Source organism: Parasteatoda tepidariorum, chromosome 1 (genome assembly GCF_982258835.1).
Source record: "Parasteatoda tepidariorum strain Cologne lab strain chromosome 1, Ptep-v5.0, whole genome shotgun sequence".
Classification (NCBI taxonomy): domain Eukaryota; kingdom Metazoa; phylum Arthropoda; class Arachnida; order Araneae; family Theridiidae; genus Parasteatoda; species Parasteatoda tepidariorum.
This window is the reverse complement of record NC_141755.1, coordinates 129,258,838-129,277,311: the sequence shown is the minus strand read 5'-3', so window position 1 is coordinate 129,277,311 and position 18,474 is coordinate 129,258,838. Positions and strand designations below refer to the sequence as shown.

The window sequence follows — 18,474 nt, the reverse complement described above, 5'->3', positions numbered from 1 at the left end:
TACTAAATTTAATTTATTTTATTTCAGGTTAAAGAGGATGCTTCTGACTACAGTTTCTTATACTAGCACTGTGCAGTTTTCCCTACTTATGTTGCTGATTTGTATGACAATGGCACTGACACATGATCAAACCTGATACAGGCATGTAGATTTTGTTGTTATTTCATTAATGCTCTGCGTGTGTATATATGTCTATATAATATAGCATTATAAATAAATACAAAAAGGACAACAAAAAAAACAAAGAAAATTAAGAAAAACAAGTTTTATTTTTTAATACGTTTTTTTGTTGTTGTCCTTTTTAGATTTATTTATTATGCTATGTTTTAGTGATTATATTTAATGCAGCTTAGCTCTTAATGTTATCTACTATTAACTTACTTTTATTTTCCTTTTGCTTCCATTTATTAATTCTTTTTTCTAATTTCGTGTGCTTGGGACGTTGTGTGTGTTTAGGGTGTTGTTCTATGAGCCTATTTTTTTGTGTTTAAACAGTTATAACAATTTTGTGCCTGGTAAAAAATATGTTTAATGTTAAAAAAAATTTTTTTTCACTATTTAAATTATTCTTCATGTTGTACCCGGTACAAAGAGCCTAATTCAGAGGGGAAATTCGGATAGACATCTTGCTACTCTGGAAGATAAAAATTTTTTGAATTACATTCCATGCCTGCCAAGTCTCCTGTTTTTTAATGAAGAATCCTGTATTTTATAACTATCTCCTGTTTACCTGTACATTCTCAAATTTCTCCGTATTTGTTGAAGAAATTTTTAAAATAACTTTTTGCCTATAAAATAATTGATGGCAAAAATACTTCTCTTCTTCCTCAACAAAAGGTGCTATTGCCAGGCAGTATGTTGAGTGTTTATATTTTAAGTAATTATAAATATTGCTTTAAAAAAATATTATTTTGAGATTACGAATTATATACAAATTTTTTACTTCAACTAACTGTAACTGCTTTTAATATTTCAAATTTTATATCTTCCTCTTTTTGAGTTACTTGATTATGTGTGATGTATCAAAACTTTATTTGTAGCCTAAAATATGTCATTAGTAAAATCTGTTCTTTTATTTCTCCAATGTTGGCAGGTATGACATTCAATGTCTGAAATTTTACTGGCTTATAAAGCGTGTGGTGTTAAAAGGTGCAAAACTTGCCCTAATATTGACCACAAACATACGATTCTTAATAACGATAGCTCCATTTTTTTTTGTATAAGTAAAAATTTTATTTATATGTAAACCTGTGGTTTTTATAATATGAAATATGTTGGACAAACCAATAACTATATTAATATTTGAATTAATCAACACTGTTCTGATAACAATAAACAGTAATAAAATTATCAATAATCTGGAATTGAATCATTATAGGGAACATAATTTTCACAGTGTCAAAATTAATATTTTAGATATAGTAGAAGATTTAGATTTAAGACTACAAAAAGAAAATTTCTGCAGACTTTTATACAAAACAATTTTGCTGTATGGGCTAAACGATACCTTCCAACATACACAGATTAACTTTAATAACTCCTCAACTTATTCACTTTTTCATATAAAAGATAAGCGTACAAATCGATGTAAACGGGGATCAAGACGTAATAGAAACTCTCTTAATAGTGACAAATTAAATATAAATTTCATTTCTAAAATGGAAAAAGATTTTAATAAACATTATAATATTAAACCAATTAAAGATTTTATTTCCCCCCTTAAAAATAATGATGTATATAAGCTTCAAGGTCTTATTATTAACTTTTCTTTTATTAATTTACATTACTTTGTTTCGAACTTGTAAAAGCTAAAATGAGTAAAATTTCCCTGAATAAAAAGAAAAATTTAGATAATTAATATTTCGTTAACTTTCAAAATTCTATTTTCAATAAGATCAAATTTCATAATATTTTTGAAAATGTATTTCCATTAAAAGAATTTCACATAATTAAAAGCTTTAAATATAATAAATCTCTTGGTAGAACTATATTTAATTATAATGATGTTATCAAAAATTTTGGGAAAAGTTATATATCCGATTATGAATGTCACTGTGAAGAAGGAAAACATTAAAATATTATTGATAAACATAAACATATTATTACTGGTAATTTAAATATTATAGAGAACTTAGGAATTTAATGATAAAAGGCACAAAACTTAGACCCATTTACCATATATAGGGATGAGATTCTTCCGCGGATTTCCGCTTTTTTTCAGATTTTTCCATTCTCTCCGCTAATTTCCGCTGAAATTTTTTTTTGCTTTAGTTAAAATATTTTATCAGGAATTTAATTTTCCGCAGACCGAAAGCATTGAAGTCCTTATTCCTTCCTCTGAAGTTTGTTTAAAAATCATTTTCTTGGGAGAAAACTGGTTGACCTTTATATAGGGATGAGATTTTTTTTGTCTCTCGAATTTCAGCCTTTTTATCTAAAACTCCGATTCTCTAAATGTTTCATTTGTGTTATATATAAATATCCCGCTTTTCTTTTAAAATTCAGTCGTTGAAGTAAAATAATTATATTTATTTACGATTTTCAAAGATAAGCAGAAAATTCAAACTGCGTCCTAGCTGCTAACCCTTCCGCATTCTTACTTATATTAGCTATTTTCTCCGATTTCATGCACAGAAAATAAGATTTTCCGTATTTTTTATTTGTTGGCGGGATAGCTCGTATTTTCGTAATTCAGACGTCGCTGCTTCTTGTATTCTGGCGTGAAAACAAACAAAAAAAAGAGAGAAAAAAATAGAGGTGGATTTGTGGTGAAAATATTTATTTGCTCATTCAATTAATCATGTAAATTTTTATTTATTATATCTAAACAAAAACAATACAAACAAGCCTTTTAGAAATCCCAAGTCCAGACTCAGCAAATATCTCGATTTTTATTCACGCGATTTTAATATCAATCATCGATTTTCGTATTTACCTGATTTAAAAGTTGCGCATTGCGATTCTTATTTACGCTATTTAAATATCGTACATTATGATTCTTATTTACGAGATTTAAAAGTTGCGCATTGCGATTCTTATTTACGCTATTTAAATATCGTACATTATGATTCTTATTTACGAGATTTAAAAATCCAATATTGTGTTTTGTATTTATGCATTTTTAAAATCGCGATTTTATTATCAAGCATCGATTTTCGTATTTACCTGATTTAAAAGTTGAACGTTGCGATTCTTATTCAGGCGATTTAAATATTGTACATCGAGATTCTTATTTACGAGATTTAAAAAACCAATATCGCGATTTGTATTTACGAGCTTTTAAAACCCTATGTAGCAATTCGTATTCACGCGAGCTTAAAATCCAATGTCGTGATTCGTTTTTGCGGTTGTAATATCGCGCGATTTGAAAATTATGCATCGTGATCTAAAAATTACGCATCAAGATTTGTATTTTCGCATTTTTTAAACTCGATGTAGAGTTTCATATTTACGTGATTTAAAAGCCTTATATCGGGATTTATAATCACATGGTTTACAAGTTTAAAAATCAAACTTTTTTTGTCAAATTTTTGTTTTTATATATATATATATATATATATATATATATATATATATATATATATATATATATATATATATATATATATATATATATATATATATTTATATATATATATATATATATATATTTATATATATATATATATATATATATTTATATATATATATATATATATATATATATATATATATATATTTATATATATATATATATATATATATTTATATATATATATTTATATATATATATTTATATATATATATTTATATATATATATATATATATATATATATATATTTATATATATATATATATATATATATATATATATATATTGGATTTCCTCTTTTTTACTTTCTGACTACTCTCATCCCTGCATATATCAATTAATAAATTTCTAAAATACTTTCTTAATGATCTCAATAGTTTTTGTTGAAAGATATCAAATAGGTTCTCTTTACCTTTAAGTATGTTAACTGAATGGAAATAGGTTCTTTATTATTACTTTAAAAACTTTGTTTTTAATAATAAGGATAATTTAAATAACTGTAACAATTCAACAAATTTTTCTATAATTGTTCAATAAATAAAGCAACTACAAAAATATTTTATAGTTTCCCCATAGAAAAAGCTAACAGTAACTATCCAATCTTCTGTAAAAAATTCTATATTGCACTTTTAAATACGGAGTTAAAAATAGTAAAAATTTTTGGCTTTATATAAGAGATTAAAAATTAAAATTAGCAATATACAATTTCCTTACTTAATTATCAGTCCTAAATTTCATAAAATTCCTATAAAACTTAGAACAATCCCATGTCACTAATACTTACCTAACTAAATCTGGCACCATTTTCTCTAATTACTGAAATAAAATTATTAACAATATTATTAAAGAAGGTTTTTCTTGGATTATCACTAACAATCAACCGATTTTAGAATTTATTAAACATATTAAAATTAATTCTATTGTGACTTTTGATTTCCAGGATCTTTTCAATAGCATTCCCCTTTTTAAACTAAAAGATGTACTTTTGAATTTTTACTATGCTTTTAAAAATATCCTTAGTCATGATTTTGTTTATTGGGAAATTCTAATTAATTTTTGTATTTTTAATAATTATCTTTGCGATGAAAAAGATATTTTTCTTTAAATTGATGGAATACCACAAGGATATAATTTTTCGTCTCTCTTATCTAACTTATTTTTGCACTATTAGTAAAAAAATTATACTCTTAATATTAAATTTGTTTTTAGATTTATTGATGATTTAATTATCTATAATTTTCAAGATTATACTTTTTTATTAAACAACATTTACCCCGAGGAATTATTTTTGCTTTGTAATAATGATGATAATATTAATTTCAATTTTTTGGATTTGGGTATTATAAAAGAAAATATCTGCTTTGTGGATTTGTAAGATGAAATTATTTTAACTTTAATATAAATAAACTAATTACTTAGAATTCTAAGAACATCTATTTAAATACCATTTTTAATCAAATGAATAGAATTGAATGAATATGCAGTAATATTTATTTATCCAAAAAACAAATAGAAAAACTCTTTCAAAATTTATTAGAAAAAAAACAATGGACAACAACTAAAGTAATTAAATTCTATATAAAATCATTTAGTTAATTGTATATTATTGTAAATAAATTTACTAAAAAACTTCTTTGTTAATTTATATAATTTTTACCATGTGCAAATCCATGACAAAAATTATTTACAAAATAGGCAATTCGTGTTTTTTTCTCTTTCCTTTTTTATTTTTTTCTTAAATAGAAGTTAATTTTCTAAAATTATTAATTGTTAACTTCTTTAAATTATCCATTATAATTATTACCTTGTGCATATCTATTTTCAGGCCCATCCTTGGTAACTAACAAATCAAACGCACTTAAGTACTGCAGTAAGAATCCACTATGAAACAAAACCCTCTATTTATGCTTTTACCTCAATTTGAGCTTCTGTTTTCATATTTTGTAACCTGGCAACCTTATTGTAAAAATATTTTAAATCATTCTTGAAAAAATTCCAATTTATGTAAGTTCAATTGAATATAGATTTTGTTTTATGTTTTATTCTGTTTTTCATTTTATTTTCTGATTTTGCGTGATATTTTTACTTAATGTGTTCTATTTTATTTGTTGTAATTTTTTGTAAAATTTTCTTTTAATTGCTCCTCACACTATTGTATTGATATATTTTGCTTTGGCTATATTGATACAATATTAGAAAGCACTCCTTTCTGCGGATATAATCGCTTGAGCTGATGAAAAGATTATTTACGGTGTTTTATTAATTTCCCCCCTTTTTCGGATTTTTATTATTATTTTTCTTTTTCCCCTTTTTTCATTGTTCTATAATTTTTTCCATGTTTTTTTCTACATTTTGAATTTAAAAAAAACAAAACTTATAAATTAAAATTGAAAATAATATTTTTTATCGATTTAAGAAGGTTTATTATTTATTCTATTCCTGAAATGCTCGTATGCCACTATTCTTTTTGTCACCTTTACAGTCTATAGGAATCTTGAATTTTTTTTTTTTTATCAGGAAAAAAAATTTGTAGAACTAGAATGTGATGAGGCTGCAGTGTTTCCATCTTGTAAGTTGAAAGCATTGCTCGGGAATCTGTTGTGTAGTGATCATCTGCATGCCAAAAGAAAAATTATAATTTGCTAATGCACAAGTCTACTCATATCGTGTCTTTATCGTGACTCATATCGTAGCTCATAGCCCAATCCACTTTTACTGATGAATTCATTAAGAAAAATAATAGCTAAAATTTTTGTAAGACAAATTCATCTATAAATTCTGATTGGGAATAAGATCTATAGAGTTCTGTCCTGATCTGGATACAAATCTACAAGTTTATTTATTAATTGTTCTTATCTCTTCCGTTTTTTTTAAAGTATGTTGAGCATTCTATATCAAAATATAATGAATAAAATGTAACAATTTATTTCTAGTTTTCTTTTCTTTCTTAGTTAATAAAACCTCAATGATTATTATGCAATTTTTATAGTAATTTTTACCTGAAAAGTATTTCAATTCACCCCTATTTGTTGTGTAGTGTATCTACCACTACAACAAAACAACTACCCGGTCACCAATGTGGGGGAGAAGTTATAGCAGATATCAACCTTCGCCTATGAAAAGCCACCCCACCATAGAATCGAATTAACATGTTTTATATACTAGTGAAATGGAATTGTATTTTTGTAGTGGTAGATACACTACAGTTGCATCCTCCCTTCCGCGCAATTAAATTCTGTATTTAGTGGTGTGCCGAGATATTTCATTAATGATTATAAATATGCTGACATAATTTAAATTCCGAAAATATACCAATAAGCAATCATGTAAGTAAATTAATTAAAAATACTTTTCACGTCTAGTTTTTTCTTTTCATAAACTTCCACCAATGAAGGTTACCGCTCAAGTTTTGAACATAAATGACACCCGTAAGTAGTTTATGACCATAACTGGACAAATGGTGCATTTTGATTATCTTCTAAGATTAGGTTTAAGGAGTGCTTGAACTTGAAATATGTAACATTGTTGTAGAATCTGTTTCGTATATGTGATGTAAATGTAAATAATGCAAAACAGAACAAACAAACAAAACTGACAGCAAATTTTTTTTATTATTTTGTAATTTATATTATATCTGTTTTGCTTTGTATATTAGATTTAAAATCTTATAAATGTTGATGTAGTTTTGTTTCACTTGTAAAAAATTTTTTCCAGTATATGGTATCAGCATTACATGACAGTGTCATGTCAACATTATCATCTCATCATGAATTTACTCCTGAGGCTCGGCTGTTTGCATTTCAGAAGAAAATTTACCTTACTATAAAGAAAGTTAGTATTTGAAAGTTTTTTTTTCTTCTTTTAAACTAAAAGAATGTTCAAAATTCGAATATTTTTATTAATGAATTAATTGTTCACTTTTCATTTCCTTTGTTCTCCAAACCTTTTTTCTTGCTAGAAAATATAATGTGTGCTTGTCTTAATATCACTTTTTTAAAAAAAATAAATTGGTTCTTATTTTGTTTTTTTCAGGAAACGTAGAGTTCATCTTCTATTTTTCAATAAGTAGCAATAATTACTGAGTAGTTAATAGCTTAGAAATGATTTAAAATAAAAAATTGGGAAATAAAAAATTTTCTTTAAAGAGACTTACTAAAAGTTAAAAAAAAAACTGATTGATTGAGAAAGTAAATATCTCATTCATTAAAATATAGATGTTTTTAAAGTTTCTTTTGAAAACTTATAAGAAAGTTCTTTAAATTTGGCAATGATGTGATGTATATAAATTTCGCATTTTTATAAAAATTTGATTTGGTTACTGACTTAAGGAAATTCATTAATATGTGCCTTCAAAAATTTTATTAAAAAAAATAGTTTAAAACCGTTTTTGTAAAAAGTTTCATTGCTTAAATACAATGTTATAAAGATTAGCTCAAGTTAATTTTATTTGTGTCATGTGTTATAAATTACGAAATCACTTGTGTTCTATCTGTTTTATTAACATCATTGATTATTTTTAAAAAAAACTTCAATAAATATATATTTTTCAAAAAATATTTTAGAAAGAATTGCAATTTATATACTAGGAAGTTTTAAAGGGCATTCGAATGAAAGGAAAGCTTAATCCAAGGTGCTTTTTGGGAGCATTGCATTCCTCACAATCACTCTAGTGCTGAATATTTTTAAATATAAAATAATTAAACTGAAATCTTAAGAAAACAAATAAATTTTTGTATGTTAACCCTGTTATATTTTTTAAAATAAATTAAATTATTTTTTAGGCAGACACTGTTGGAACTTGCTTCAATGAAATTGTTTTCTCCTGAAACTTATTTATCACTATGCCACTGATCTTAATATGAGGTAGAACTAATGCTGTTTCATGTAATTTTTTTTTTTTTGTACCAAGAGCTACAATTTCTTCAAAATTGTGAAGTTACATCTATAATTAAAATCAATATACTACAAAACAAATACTTTTTAAGCAAGCTTACTTTTTACAATTTTAAAATAATTTTGAACTACTGAAAAATGTTCTTACATCTATGTTTTCATAAATAGACCTCTAATATGAAAATATGTAGTAATGGGAAAGATTGAGGAAAGATAAGACAGAAACATAGCAATAAAAAGCAAAGCAAAAATGTATGTAAAGATTTATGACAAATATAAAAATTGCTTTTGAAGACTGATATAGACTATTGCTATTATTTCATAATCCTATTGCTAGTACCTAAATCATTAGATAAAAATTAAAATTATTAAAGTGAGTTTGGGCTATTCTACAATTTGCATTTAGATGCTATATATTATTTGTTGTTATTCATCTGTCAATTTTCCCAACTTGTGCTGTGACAAATACTTCCATATGATTGATTGCATGCATATATTTTTACTTTCGGATCATTAATGCATTCTTTTTCCTATGAAATTGCAAAAAAAATTTCTTATTATGAACAATTAATAGTGACTAATCAGAATTTAGAAGGATATTTGAAACATTAAATTATGTTTTAATAAATTTACAATTGTTACTAGAAATGACTCATATGTATTTAATTGCAATACCAATATGCCTGTACATTATGCATAAAACAATTTAATACTTTGTTACCTGGTGAATCAAACTTCACTTATTTACATGCAATTTTAATGTTTGAAAAGGTTAATTTTAATAATAACAATTAATTAGAGCCAATAAACTATTTTTTTTTTTTTTGTCTGAATAAAGGTATTTTTTCTTCCAATGGATTTGGATTATTGTATCTTAAAATAGTGGGAATTGCTATCTGGAAATTAACTAAACCAGGAGAGTAGGCATAAGTTTGGTCTCCTTAATTGTCATTTTATTTGTTTGTATTTATAGAGCCATTCAAGCAAATCAAAAGAAAAATTTTGTCACTTGTAAAACTTATATAAAGAAAAAATTTTTAACTTTTGAATAACGAATTCGTAACGAGGTTCATAACTTTCTGTATTGTAAAACAGAATAATTTTCTTTGTATAATGTGTGAATTGTAAGGTATATAAATTTTGACATTGTTTAAAACTATAATTTTTAATAATGAAATGCAAAATTCAGGATTAATCACTAATATAGGAAAGAATATATAAAATAAGACTTTTCTCGAAATTTTATACTTTTTCACTGATTCTAATTGATCTTTGGATTTTTCTTTTTTAAAATTACTTAGTTTAAAATGATGAAAAAATTTTTGTAGCTCAGAATTGAAAATGTTTTGCTCATTATTAAAATATTTTGTTAAAAAAAAATTATATAAATTACATTTTCAATGAAATTATCTTACAATAAATTATGAGTATAATATTATCTTACAATATAAGATAATTGAATGAGTTTCATATCTTTTCAAAAAAAATTTTTTGATTTGCTCAAATAGTTCCAAACCTATGATCAAATATACAAAAATTAAAATTAACACATTAACTTTCAATGGCTGTTCAGACTAAATTACTGTGGCCATATTTTACAGATGTCCACTTTGAAGATTAAGAATTTGAATCTGTGAGGGGAAAAGAATGCAGAGAGATTCAGTTAAGTTTTAACAGACAAAAAGTTTTTATGTCTGATTTAGTTACTTTAAATATTATCTGCTCTAATTAACATATTTAAGGTTATTCCTTTAAATCATTAGGAATAAATGTTAGGGCTATAATATGATGATTACATTAAAAATAATTTAGGTGTTTTTTTTTAGTTTGTGCATTGAGCAGTAAAACTTAGGAGCTGACTTATCTTGTATTATGTACAGAATAGATTTAGTTTCAACTATCTCCTCTTAAAATCTTCGATTTAACAATATCTCAAGTTTTTATTAAAGGAATAGTTATTTAATATGTATATTTTTTGAAGAAAAAAAAATAAGCATTCTTTTTTATTTAAAAAAAATTAAATTTACGCTATCGCTTCTGTATATGAGAATAAGAGTTTATTTTAAAAATTGAATTTTTTTCCTTCTAGAATAACTTTAGTAATTTTGATTTAATTAACTCAAAAAACTAGTTACAATTATTTCCTCTACCTTTCTTTACTTTCTATTAACTTTTGAAATTTGATAATTACATGAAATATTTTTAAAAACAGCACACTGTTGATTTTAACTGAACTACTTTTTCACTAGATTATATGCAAATATCATGCTCATATAAAAACGTTTTGCAACTTTCACCCTTATTTGGTTCATTTTTGTCAGTGTTCTATGTTAGCAGTGAAGACATTGAAATTAAAATCTATAGCTTTTCAATTTTAATATAATGAGGAATCTGAAGCTAATTTGATCAGTATTATTTTTCTAACAATTGCTTGTAGTGATATAGAAACTGAGCTCCATTTACACACTGCCATTATCATTTGCAATTAGATGACAGAAATCCATTCAAATTTGGCAGAAAAGAATTTAATTGTCTTTTCAGACTTCCATCACTTCACTTGTTTAACCACTTTGTTAGTGTTAAGTGTAAGTATCTCAATCAGTTCATATATTTCATTTTTATGAATGAAGCTTAGGTTTTAATCTTTGAATTCCAAATTGCTATACAATAAATGTTTGTATAATTTGTAATACATAAGACAAAAATAACTTCACCTTTTATTTCAAATATGTAAGTTTCCAAAAAGAGAGAAAGAAATCTTACACTTGTAGCTTATAGTTTTATTCACAAAATTCATTCTACTGTGTGTCTATTTTTTTAGTTGTTTTCATAATTTTTGTGTATTAAATGAACATTAGGTAGATACTTTCCCAGTTCAAAAATATAAAATCATAAGAAGAAAGATAAAAAAAATAGCATTCCCAATACTATTTATTTATAAGTTTTGATAGTATTTTAGAAAAATAGTATTTAAAGTGATAAGTTTGAGGAAACTTAAAGAATAGTGGTTCTTGAAATAAACCCTAAAATGTTTCTCTTCTGCTCTGTCATATTTTAAACTTAAGTGTTAAATACTCTTAAAAGATTCTATAAAGATTGTAAAAATAAACTAATAAAAATTTAAACTTTTTTTTAAAACTTATTACCGCTGTCCTTAAATTGATGTCATATTTGTCAGCACTCATTTACTTTTTTTTAAGCTACTCAATAGAAATTCGTGGATGGCAACACTTGTTTATCATTGAAGACTGTTTCGAAAGGAAATCATCTACTTTGAATGTTCTGTTTAGTTGATGAAGCTTTTTTTTTACTATGCCTTGTCTGTTATCATAATTATTTGTATTAAAAATGTTTATTTATTCAACTGAATAATTTAGCTTTTTAATTTTTTCGTCTAAATTAAATAGAATTTATTGTTTTTGTTTTCTGATTTATTTTTTTAAGAATTAAAATACTGTTTTCTGAATTTTCATTCTTTTACAGACATGACTCTTTTTGAAAAGTTTTTTTTTAAAAACTTTGTTTGCATTCAATATTATTAAAATTATGCAAGAAATATTTTTGTCAAGAATATGTAAAAATAATAAGTATTAAGGCAACAGACTTGCCAATCTTTATCATATCGTATCTAACCGAAAATGTATTAATTAAAAATACTTATAAAAAATATGAAAAACATTTAAATAATAAAGAAGTTTATTTACTTTTGTATTTTTAAAAATTATACACTCTGCATTATTTTTAATTTTCATGTAATGAAAAAGTGTTCTTTCTTTTTCCAGTTTTCGAGTGACACCAAATTAAAAAAATGATTCTGTTTCGATTGAATGGCTGGAGTTTTTTTTAAAAAAATAATTCTAACAATTGTTCCTCTTTTTATATTAGGGATGAAAATCTAATAGAATTAAAATACTGGAATATTTTATATAATGTGAGAATATGTGTGAACTTGTTTGCTTTAATTTCAGTCTTCAATAGGGAAATGCATTTATAAATTTTAATTATAAAATATATTTTTCAAAAAAGTGTGTTGCATGTTTATAATTCTTTTTTTTTTTTTTTAAATGTAAGTATTGTTTTCCATATTATATATGTAAACATTTGTTATATATATATGTGAACATTATCTTGACAAAATATTTCATAATTTAACAACAGTTGCCCTTCACGATTGGAAAACATATGGTGAAATGAGGAGCTTAACTTCATATAAGTATCGCTTAGAAGCTGTCAATGCCCACCTTCCTAGTCAAAATTTAGAACAGGTTTGTTTTAAAATTTCAACATTTTTTCTGCTTAAATAATTTTTTTAGGGTTTAGATGTTCTTGAAATTATGAGGAATACTCATTTAAAATTTGTATCCAAACTCTCTCTCTATATAATCTCTACCTCTACGATCTCTATAATCAAGTGAGGCTTCTTCACTATTTCAATGTACACATTATTTAATCATTTCTTTATTCATCTTAATCTTGAATTAATTTAATGTTTTCTTAAGAGTTATTAAAGAGTTATAGTCATCATTATAACTCTATTTTACATACTTTATTTTATATCCGTGTTGAACAGCTGGCCCAATTTTCTGTTTACGACTACTAATGTTCAACTCCGTAGCCTTGTAATTTTAAACTAGTCCAGAAGACTCCTAGATCAGTACCCTCAGAGCAGGGACTACAATAAGGACAGTTTACTTTCCCCTCCGGAAAAATGAAAAGCAACTGGCCATTTATAAACCGGTTTGTTGCTCAAAAAGTGGCGCTGATTACTTTTCTTCAGGGATCAAAAAAAGTGCATTCCATACATTTTTTCCATGCGTTACAGTTGAATAGTCGCTGTGTTACTATATATTTTATGTATTAATTAAATTTTGAAATAAAATTCACAATTTTAAAATGCCAAGAGTGTGTTTTTCTACAGGATGCAATACCGGGTATGTGAAACAACGAAGAGAAACTATAAAAGATGGGGAAAAAGTACCCAGTCTTTTTCAAGCACCAAAGGTATGTGCACGTGTTATTTAAATATGTATCTAAGTTATGATTATACATCATATATTCATATAGTACATATGTCATGAATTGATAATCATTATGTAGTTTCGATTTCAAAACTGTTTTTATTAGCTGTATCGCATTTGGAGATGAAACGAAGCTATTGTTTAAAATTTTGCAATGATTGTTTTATGATAAATTTCTTTGAAAAATAAAATATATATATATTAACGTTAAATACAATACGATATATATATATATATAATATAATTTAAAATTGAAAAATACAATATAACAAATATGTTACATATAATGATAAACTGATCAGATGTCTTAGATTTAAAATTAAAATAACGAAGAAGTGATTAATTAAGGAAAATATATACTATGCACATAAAATAAATATTATTTAAATTAAAACATTTGTATGTAAATGAATATTTTTGTATGTATAATAGCTGAAATTAATTAAAATTCAATAATTAAATTTAATTTACTATTAATTGTACTAACTTATATAATAAAAATAATAAAACTTAATAACTTCACAGAATGATAAAAGTTAATAGCTCATTTAATGTAATTTAGTTTATTGATAGGGTTTTCATTCTTTCTGTTCAATATCAGATTTATCACTTGAATTGGTTAAGTATGAATTTGCTTTCTTTATATTGCCTTTTCTTAAAGGATGATATCAGGTAATGGCTGTTATGATTTTATCCTTGTAAGCTTCTTTCGTTAAAATATTTACATCCTCTGGTTCTATGTTCTGCTGAGTGTTGAAGAAAATTTTTATTAACTTTTTTGTAAACATGTGTTGTTGGAAAATGTTATTTTCATAAAAATTTCGTGATTACATCACAATTGAAATTGTTCTGACTACATGAAACATTCTGTCCATTAATATTTATTATATAATAATTTATTTATCTGTAAATTAGTATAATATAATAATAATATAATATAATAATTTATTTATCTGTAGATAAATCAATCAATAGTGATTATAACCTTTACTATTAAAAATATTGTTCTAATTATCATTATCATGCAAGTAACATTGAATAAAGTGCATAATTATTATGATTTTTAATAGCTTAGTTATTTTGAGTTGTTGATTAATTAAATTAGTTCCTTTTATTCTGACAGCAAAACTTATCCTAGGATTTCAAATTTGGAAAAAAGGATAAAGCTGAGTGTCAAGTCTTCATGGCCAATACTAAGGAGATTAAAAAAATATTCTCATTGGCATAGCATTTCAGGCTTTTTCTTTATCATCCTAATTATTGCATAAAATTTCATGTTTTCCCTAAGAAGTAGTTGTGGTATAACATTTTATTTGTTACATTACTTATAGGATGCTAGTTTACTTGATAAGTGGAAGAGATCTATTCCACGAAGTGATCGAGAATTAACTTCCAAGAACTTTGTTTGTGCTTTACACTTCAAAATGAAGATTCCAACGACCAATTTCACTTCATTATGAAGTGAAATTGGTCGATGGCTCAGTTTGTATTCATATTTAAATTATTTCATTTTCGTACTTTAATGTACCCTTTTTATTTATTAAGTATTATTTTTGTAGATATGGAAAACTGAAAGGGATGGATCTCTATTAAAGAAGGGTGCTGTACCTTCTATTTTTCCCAATCTTCCTCATTATTTGTCTGATTCCACAAGTGTTAGAAAGCCACCATCCAAAAGAGCTCGATTGGAAACATTGCCAGTAAATTTGGTACGGATATCTGCAGTAACTGGTAATTTTACACTTTGCTTTAAATAATCATTAACTTAATTGCCTGGAATTTAGATTACTATATATAGTTATAATTAATGTTAATTTTAGATGAAAACAATATCAGTACAATTTCTGTTGTGCCCTTTTCTTATAATGAACTGAAAAAGGCTGCTATGTCTCCACTTGCAAATTCCTCATGGTCGACATCAAAAGCAACAGATTTTGTTGCTTTTCTTCTTTGGAATAATGACTGTGTAGAGATGAGTATAGTCGTTAGAGAAGATCTTATTCCAAAAGTATGTGCTTTAATTCTTTATACAAGTGTGCTTTAATTTTTAATAAAATTTTTTAAAAAAGTAGATGGCTGAAGTAACTGCTTCTAAAATACTTTTAATCGCTGGTCTGCATAGTACTTTTTAGCGCAGCTTCCAAAAAAGCATTATAGACTGTCTTTTGTTTACTTATTACTATTTCTTTTCATATGCTTTTCATGTTATTTTTGGTTTACATGTCAAGTGTTATATTGACTTTTTTTTAAAAATATTTGACTATTAATTTCAATTGTTCGGAAATTGTGTCTCACAATGTCAAAAGCAAAAGTGTTACTTAATATAATTATTTATCCATAAATTATTTGCATTCAGGAAGTAGAATTGTAAAAATACTTTTTTTCTTGGATAATTCTGGATATTTTTCCGTATCTCAGAATTCTATGAATTTTAAAATAATTTTTTCGAAAAGTTTTCTTTATTTTTTATTTTTTAGATTATTTATAACAGTAGCAATATTGTACCAAACTCTTTAGAAAAATTGTAACCTGTAGATCAATATAAAGCTTGTTTGACTTTTCTTTAAGGCCTCTATTAAAGGAATTGCTGTTTCATTTAACATTCAAAAGTTATACTGCCAAGAAGATTTATTTTAACTTATAGGTATCCTTGAAAGAGCAGTTGTTTGTAAAGGGGCTGGAAATAATAAGTATGCTATGATAATTATTATTAATTGATTACAGAATGTTTTTTTAATTAAGATTTTGTGTGTACAAAAAGTTTTTAATTTTACCTAAATCTATCCATAACTATGCAGTGAACAGGGTTCCTACACGGTCAGGAAAACCTGCAAAAGTCAGGCTATTCTAAAATTAGCTAAAAAAGTCAGGATTTTTCTTACATATTCATAAAGTCAGGATTTTTCTTACATTTTCATAAAGTTAGGAAAATAAAAAAAAAATATAGTTCATTCAAAAACTGACAGGCGAAAATAAAGTTTCAAGGAAAAATTCTGTAATTCAAAATATGTAAATTCCTCATAATAACATTCCTCTTTCCCTGGTAGAACCTGTCCTGTTAGCAATTTTCCTCCTGTTTATCCAATGATAAGGAATTTTTGATGGGGTTGCTAGGTTTATTGCTCTTTGTGTGAATAACTGGTTTACAGACAATAGTAGCAGAAAAATCAAAAAAGAAATTTTTACTGTTTTGTGATGCTGCCAAAAAAAAAAGAAAAGCAAAAGAGTTTCTTCGAGTTAAATCCACAGCAATAGAGATTAGATAAATTTTTTTCGAAATATTTTCAGGGAGAAAAAAATGTGAAAATTTGTGGGAGGTTATAAAAATTGTTCTTATCCTCTCTGGGACTGGAAACTTTTCACACAGATTTATAACTACATTTTTTCTTTTATTTGTTTACTTATTTATTTTATTTGCCTTTTAAGAATTTTTTTATAATATTTTCTTTTTCAATATATGCTTTTATTAATGTTTGAAATTTTTCATCAAGTTTCTATTATGCATAAATGTAATAATAATTACTTTTGTGTTGCATGTAATTTTAGCATCTGGCTGGAGCCTGGAAACTTTTTACAAAGATTTATATGTATTTTTTTTATATTTATTATTCAATATATACTTTTATTGATATTTGAAATTTCTTATCAAGATTTTATTGTGCATAAATTTAATAATAATTAATTTTGTTTTGCATGTAATCTTAGCATCTGGCTGGAGCCTGAAAACTTTTTACAGAAATTTATGCCTGCAGTTTTTACTTACTCTGTTTTTTCTTTCTCTTAAGAATTACTTTTATAATATTTTCTTTTTAATGGCTGGAGCCTGGAAACTTTTTACAAAGATTTATACGTACAGTGTTTTTTTAATTCACTGTATGCTTTTAATTATATTTGCAATTTTTCATCAAGATTTTATTTTGCATAAATGTAATAATAATTAATTTTGTGTCGCATGTAATCTTAGCATCTGGCTGGAGCCTGGAAACTTTTTACAGAAATTTATACCTACAGTTTTATATATTTCTTTCACGAATTACTTATATAATATTTTCTTTTGCAATGCATGCTTTTTAATGTTGGAATTTCTTCATCAAGATTTTATTTTGCATAAATGTAATAATAATTAATTTTGTGTCGCATGTAATATTAGCATCTGGCTAGAGCCTGGAAACTTTTTACAGAAATTTGTACGTACATTTTTTTTTAAATTCAATGTATGCTTTTAATTATATTTGCAATTTTTCATCAAGATTTTAGTTTGCATAAATGTAATAACAATTAATTTTGTGTCGCATGTAATATCTGGCTGGAGCCTGGAAACTTTTCACAGAAATTTATACCTACAGTTTTTTTTTAAATTCAATGTATGCTATTAATTATATTTGCAATTTTTCATCAAGATTTTATTTTGCATGAATTTAATGATAATTAATTTTGTGTTGCATGTAATCTTAGCATCTGGCTGGAGTTTGGAAACTTTTTCTGATATCTACACATACAGTTATTTTAATTTAGATATTTATTTCTTTTTAAAAAAATTTATAATATTTTCTTTTTTGATGCATGCTTTTATTAATGTCTAGAACTTTGCAATTTTTCATCAGGATTTTTTCTATATATAAATATATTAATAATTAATTTTATGTTGCATGTGATTTTTGCATCAAGCTGAAGCTGGAAAAGTTTCCAGGTTTGCATGCAGTTTTGTTATTTATTTTTAAGTATTTTTGTTCTCAATGCATGCTTTTATTAATGTCTGGAACTTTGATATTATTAATTAGTATTGTTGTTATTTGCTATTATTTCTTGAGTGTGGTGAGAATTACTTTCCTGTTTGATGTTTCACTTTGATATGTATTTAATAATATTTATAGTTTATTCTAAAATTAATTTTTTAGATGATATAATAAATTCCAATATTTCTTTAAAATATTTTTTTTAAAACTATTAGATTTTTTTAGTAATTTTGTCCCATATTTTATTATATTTTT

The 18,474-nt window shown here is 24.9% G+C and overlaps 2 protein-coding genes and 2 long non-coding RNA genes across 5 annotated transcripts in view; 3 read left to right on the top strand and 1 right to left on the bottom strand.

Annotated features, from left to right (window-relative positions):
• Window positions 1-1,845, top strand: part of LOC147816939 (uncharacterized) — a 41,651-nt gene extending 39,806 nt beyond the window's left edge. For both annotated transcript variants that reach the window (XR_015429562.1, XR_015429564.1), the window contains one exon: window positions 28-1,845. This is a non-coding gene — a long non-coding RNA (uncharacterized LOC147816939). The remainder of the gene's footprint in view (window positions 1-27) is intronic.
• The window catches only part of LOC147816935 (uncharacterized), a 266,782-nt gene that overhangs the window by 155,803 nt on the left and 92,505 nt on the right, over window positions 1-18,474 (bottom strand). The window lies entirely within an intron of this gene.
• Window positions 5,398-8,481, top strand: LOC147816938 (uncharacterized). The gene is made up of 3 exons (XR_015429554.1): window positions 5,398-5,576; window positions 7,287-7,403; window positions 8,354-8,481. It is a non-coding gene; the product is annotated as an uncharacterized LOC147816938 (long non-coding RNA).
• Window positions 12,577-16,701, top strand: LOC147816937 (uncharacterized). Its single transcript, XM_087152669.1, has 2 exons — window positions 12,577-13,466; window positions 15,043-16,701. Exons 1-2 carry the CDS (start codon window positions 13,359-13,361, stop codon window positions 15,238-15,240), a joined length of 306 nt encoding a protein of 101 aa, XP_087008795.1. The 5' UTR covers window positions 12,577-13,358; the 3' UTR covers window positions 15,241-16,701.

What these genes read in the sequence shown, in the direction of transcription:
- LOC147816937 (XM_087152669.1), top strand. Translation starts at nt 13,359, where the DNA reads ATGCCAAGAGTGTGTTTTTCTACAGGATGCAATACCGGGTATGTGAAA. An exon ending in GTCTTTTTCAAGCACCAAAG is followed by an intron (nt 13,467 to 15,042) that starts GTATGTGCACGT and finishes TTATTTTTGTAG; the next exon opens with ATATGGAAAACTGAAAGGGA.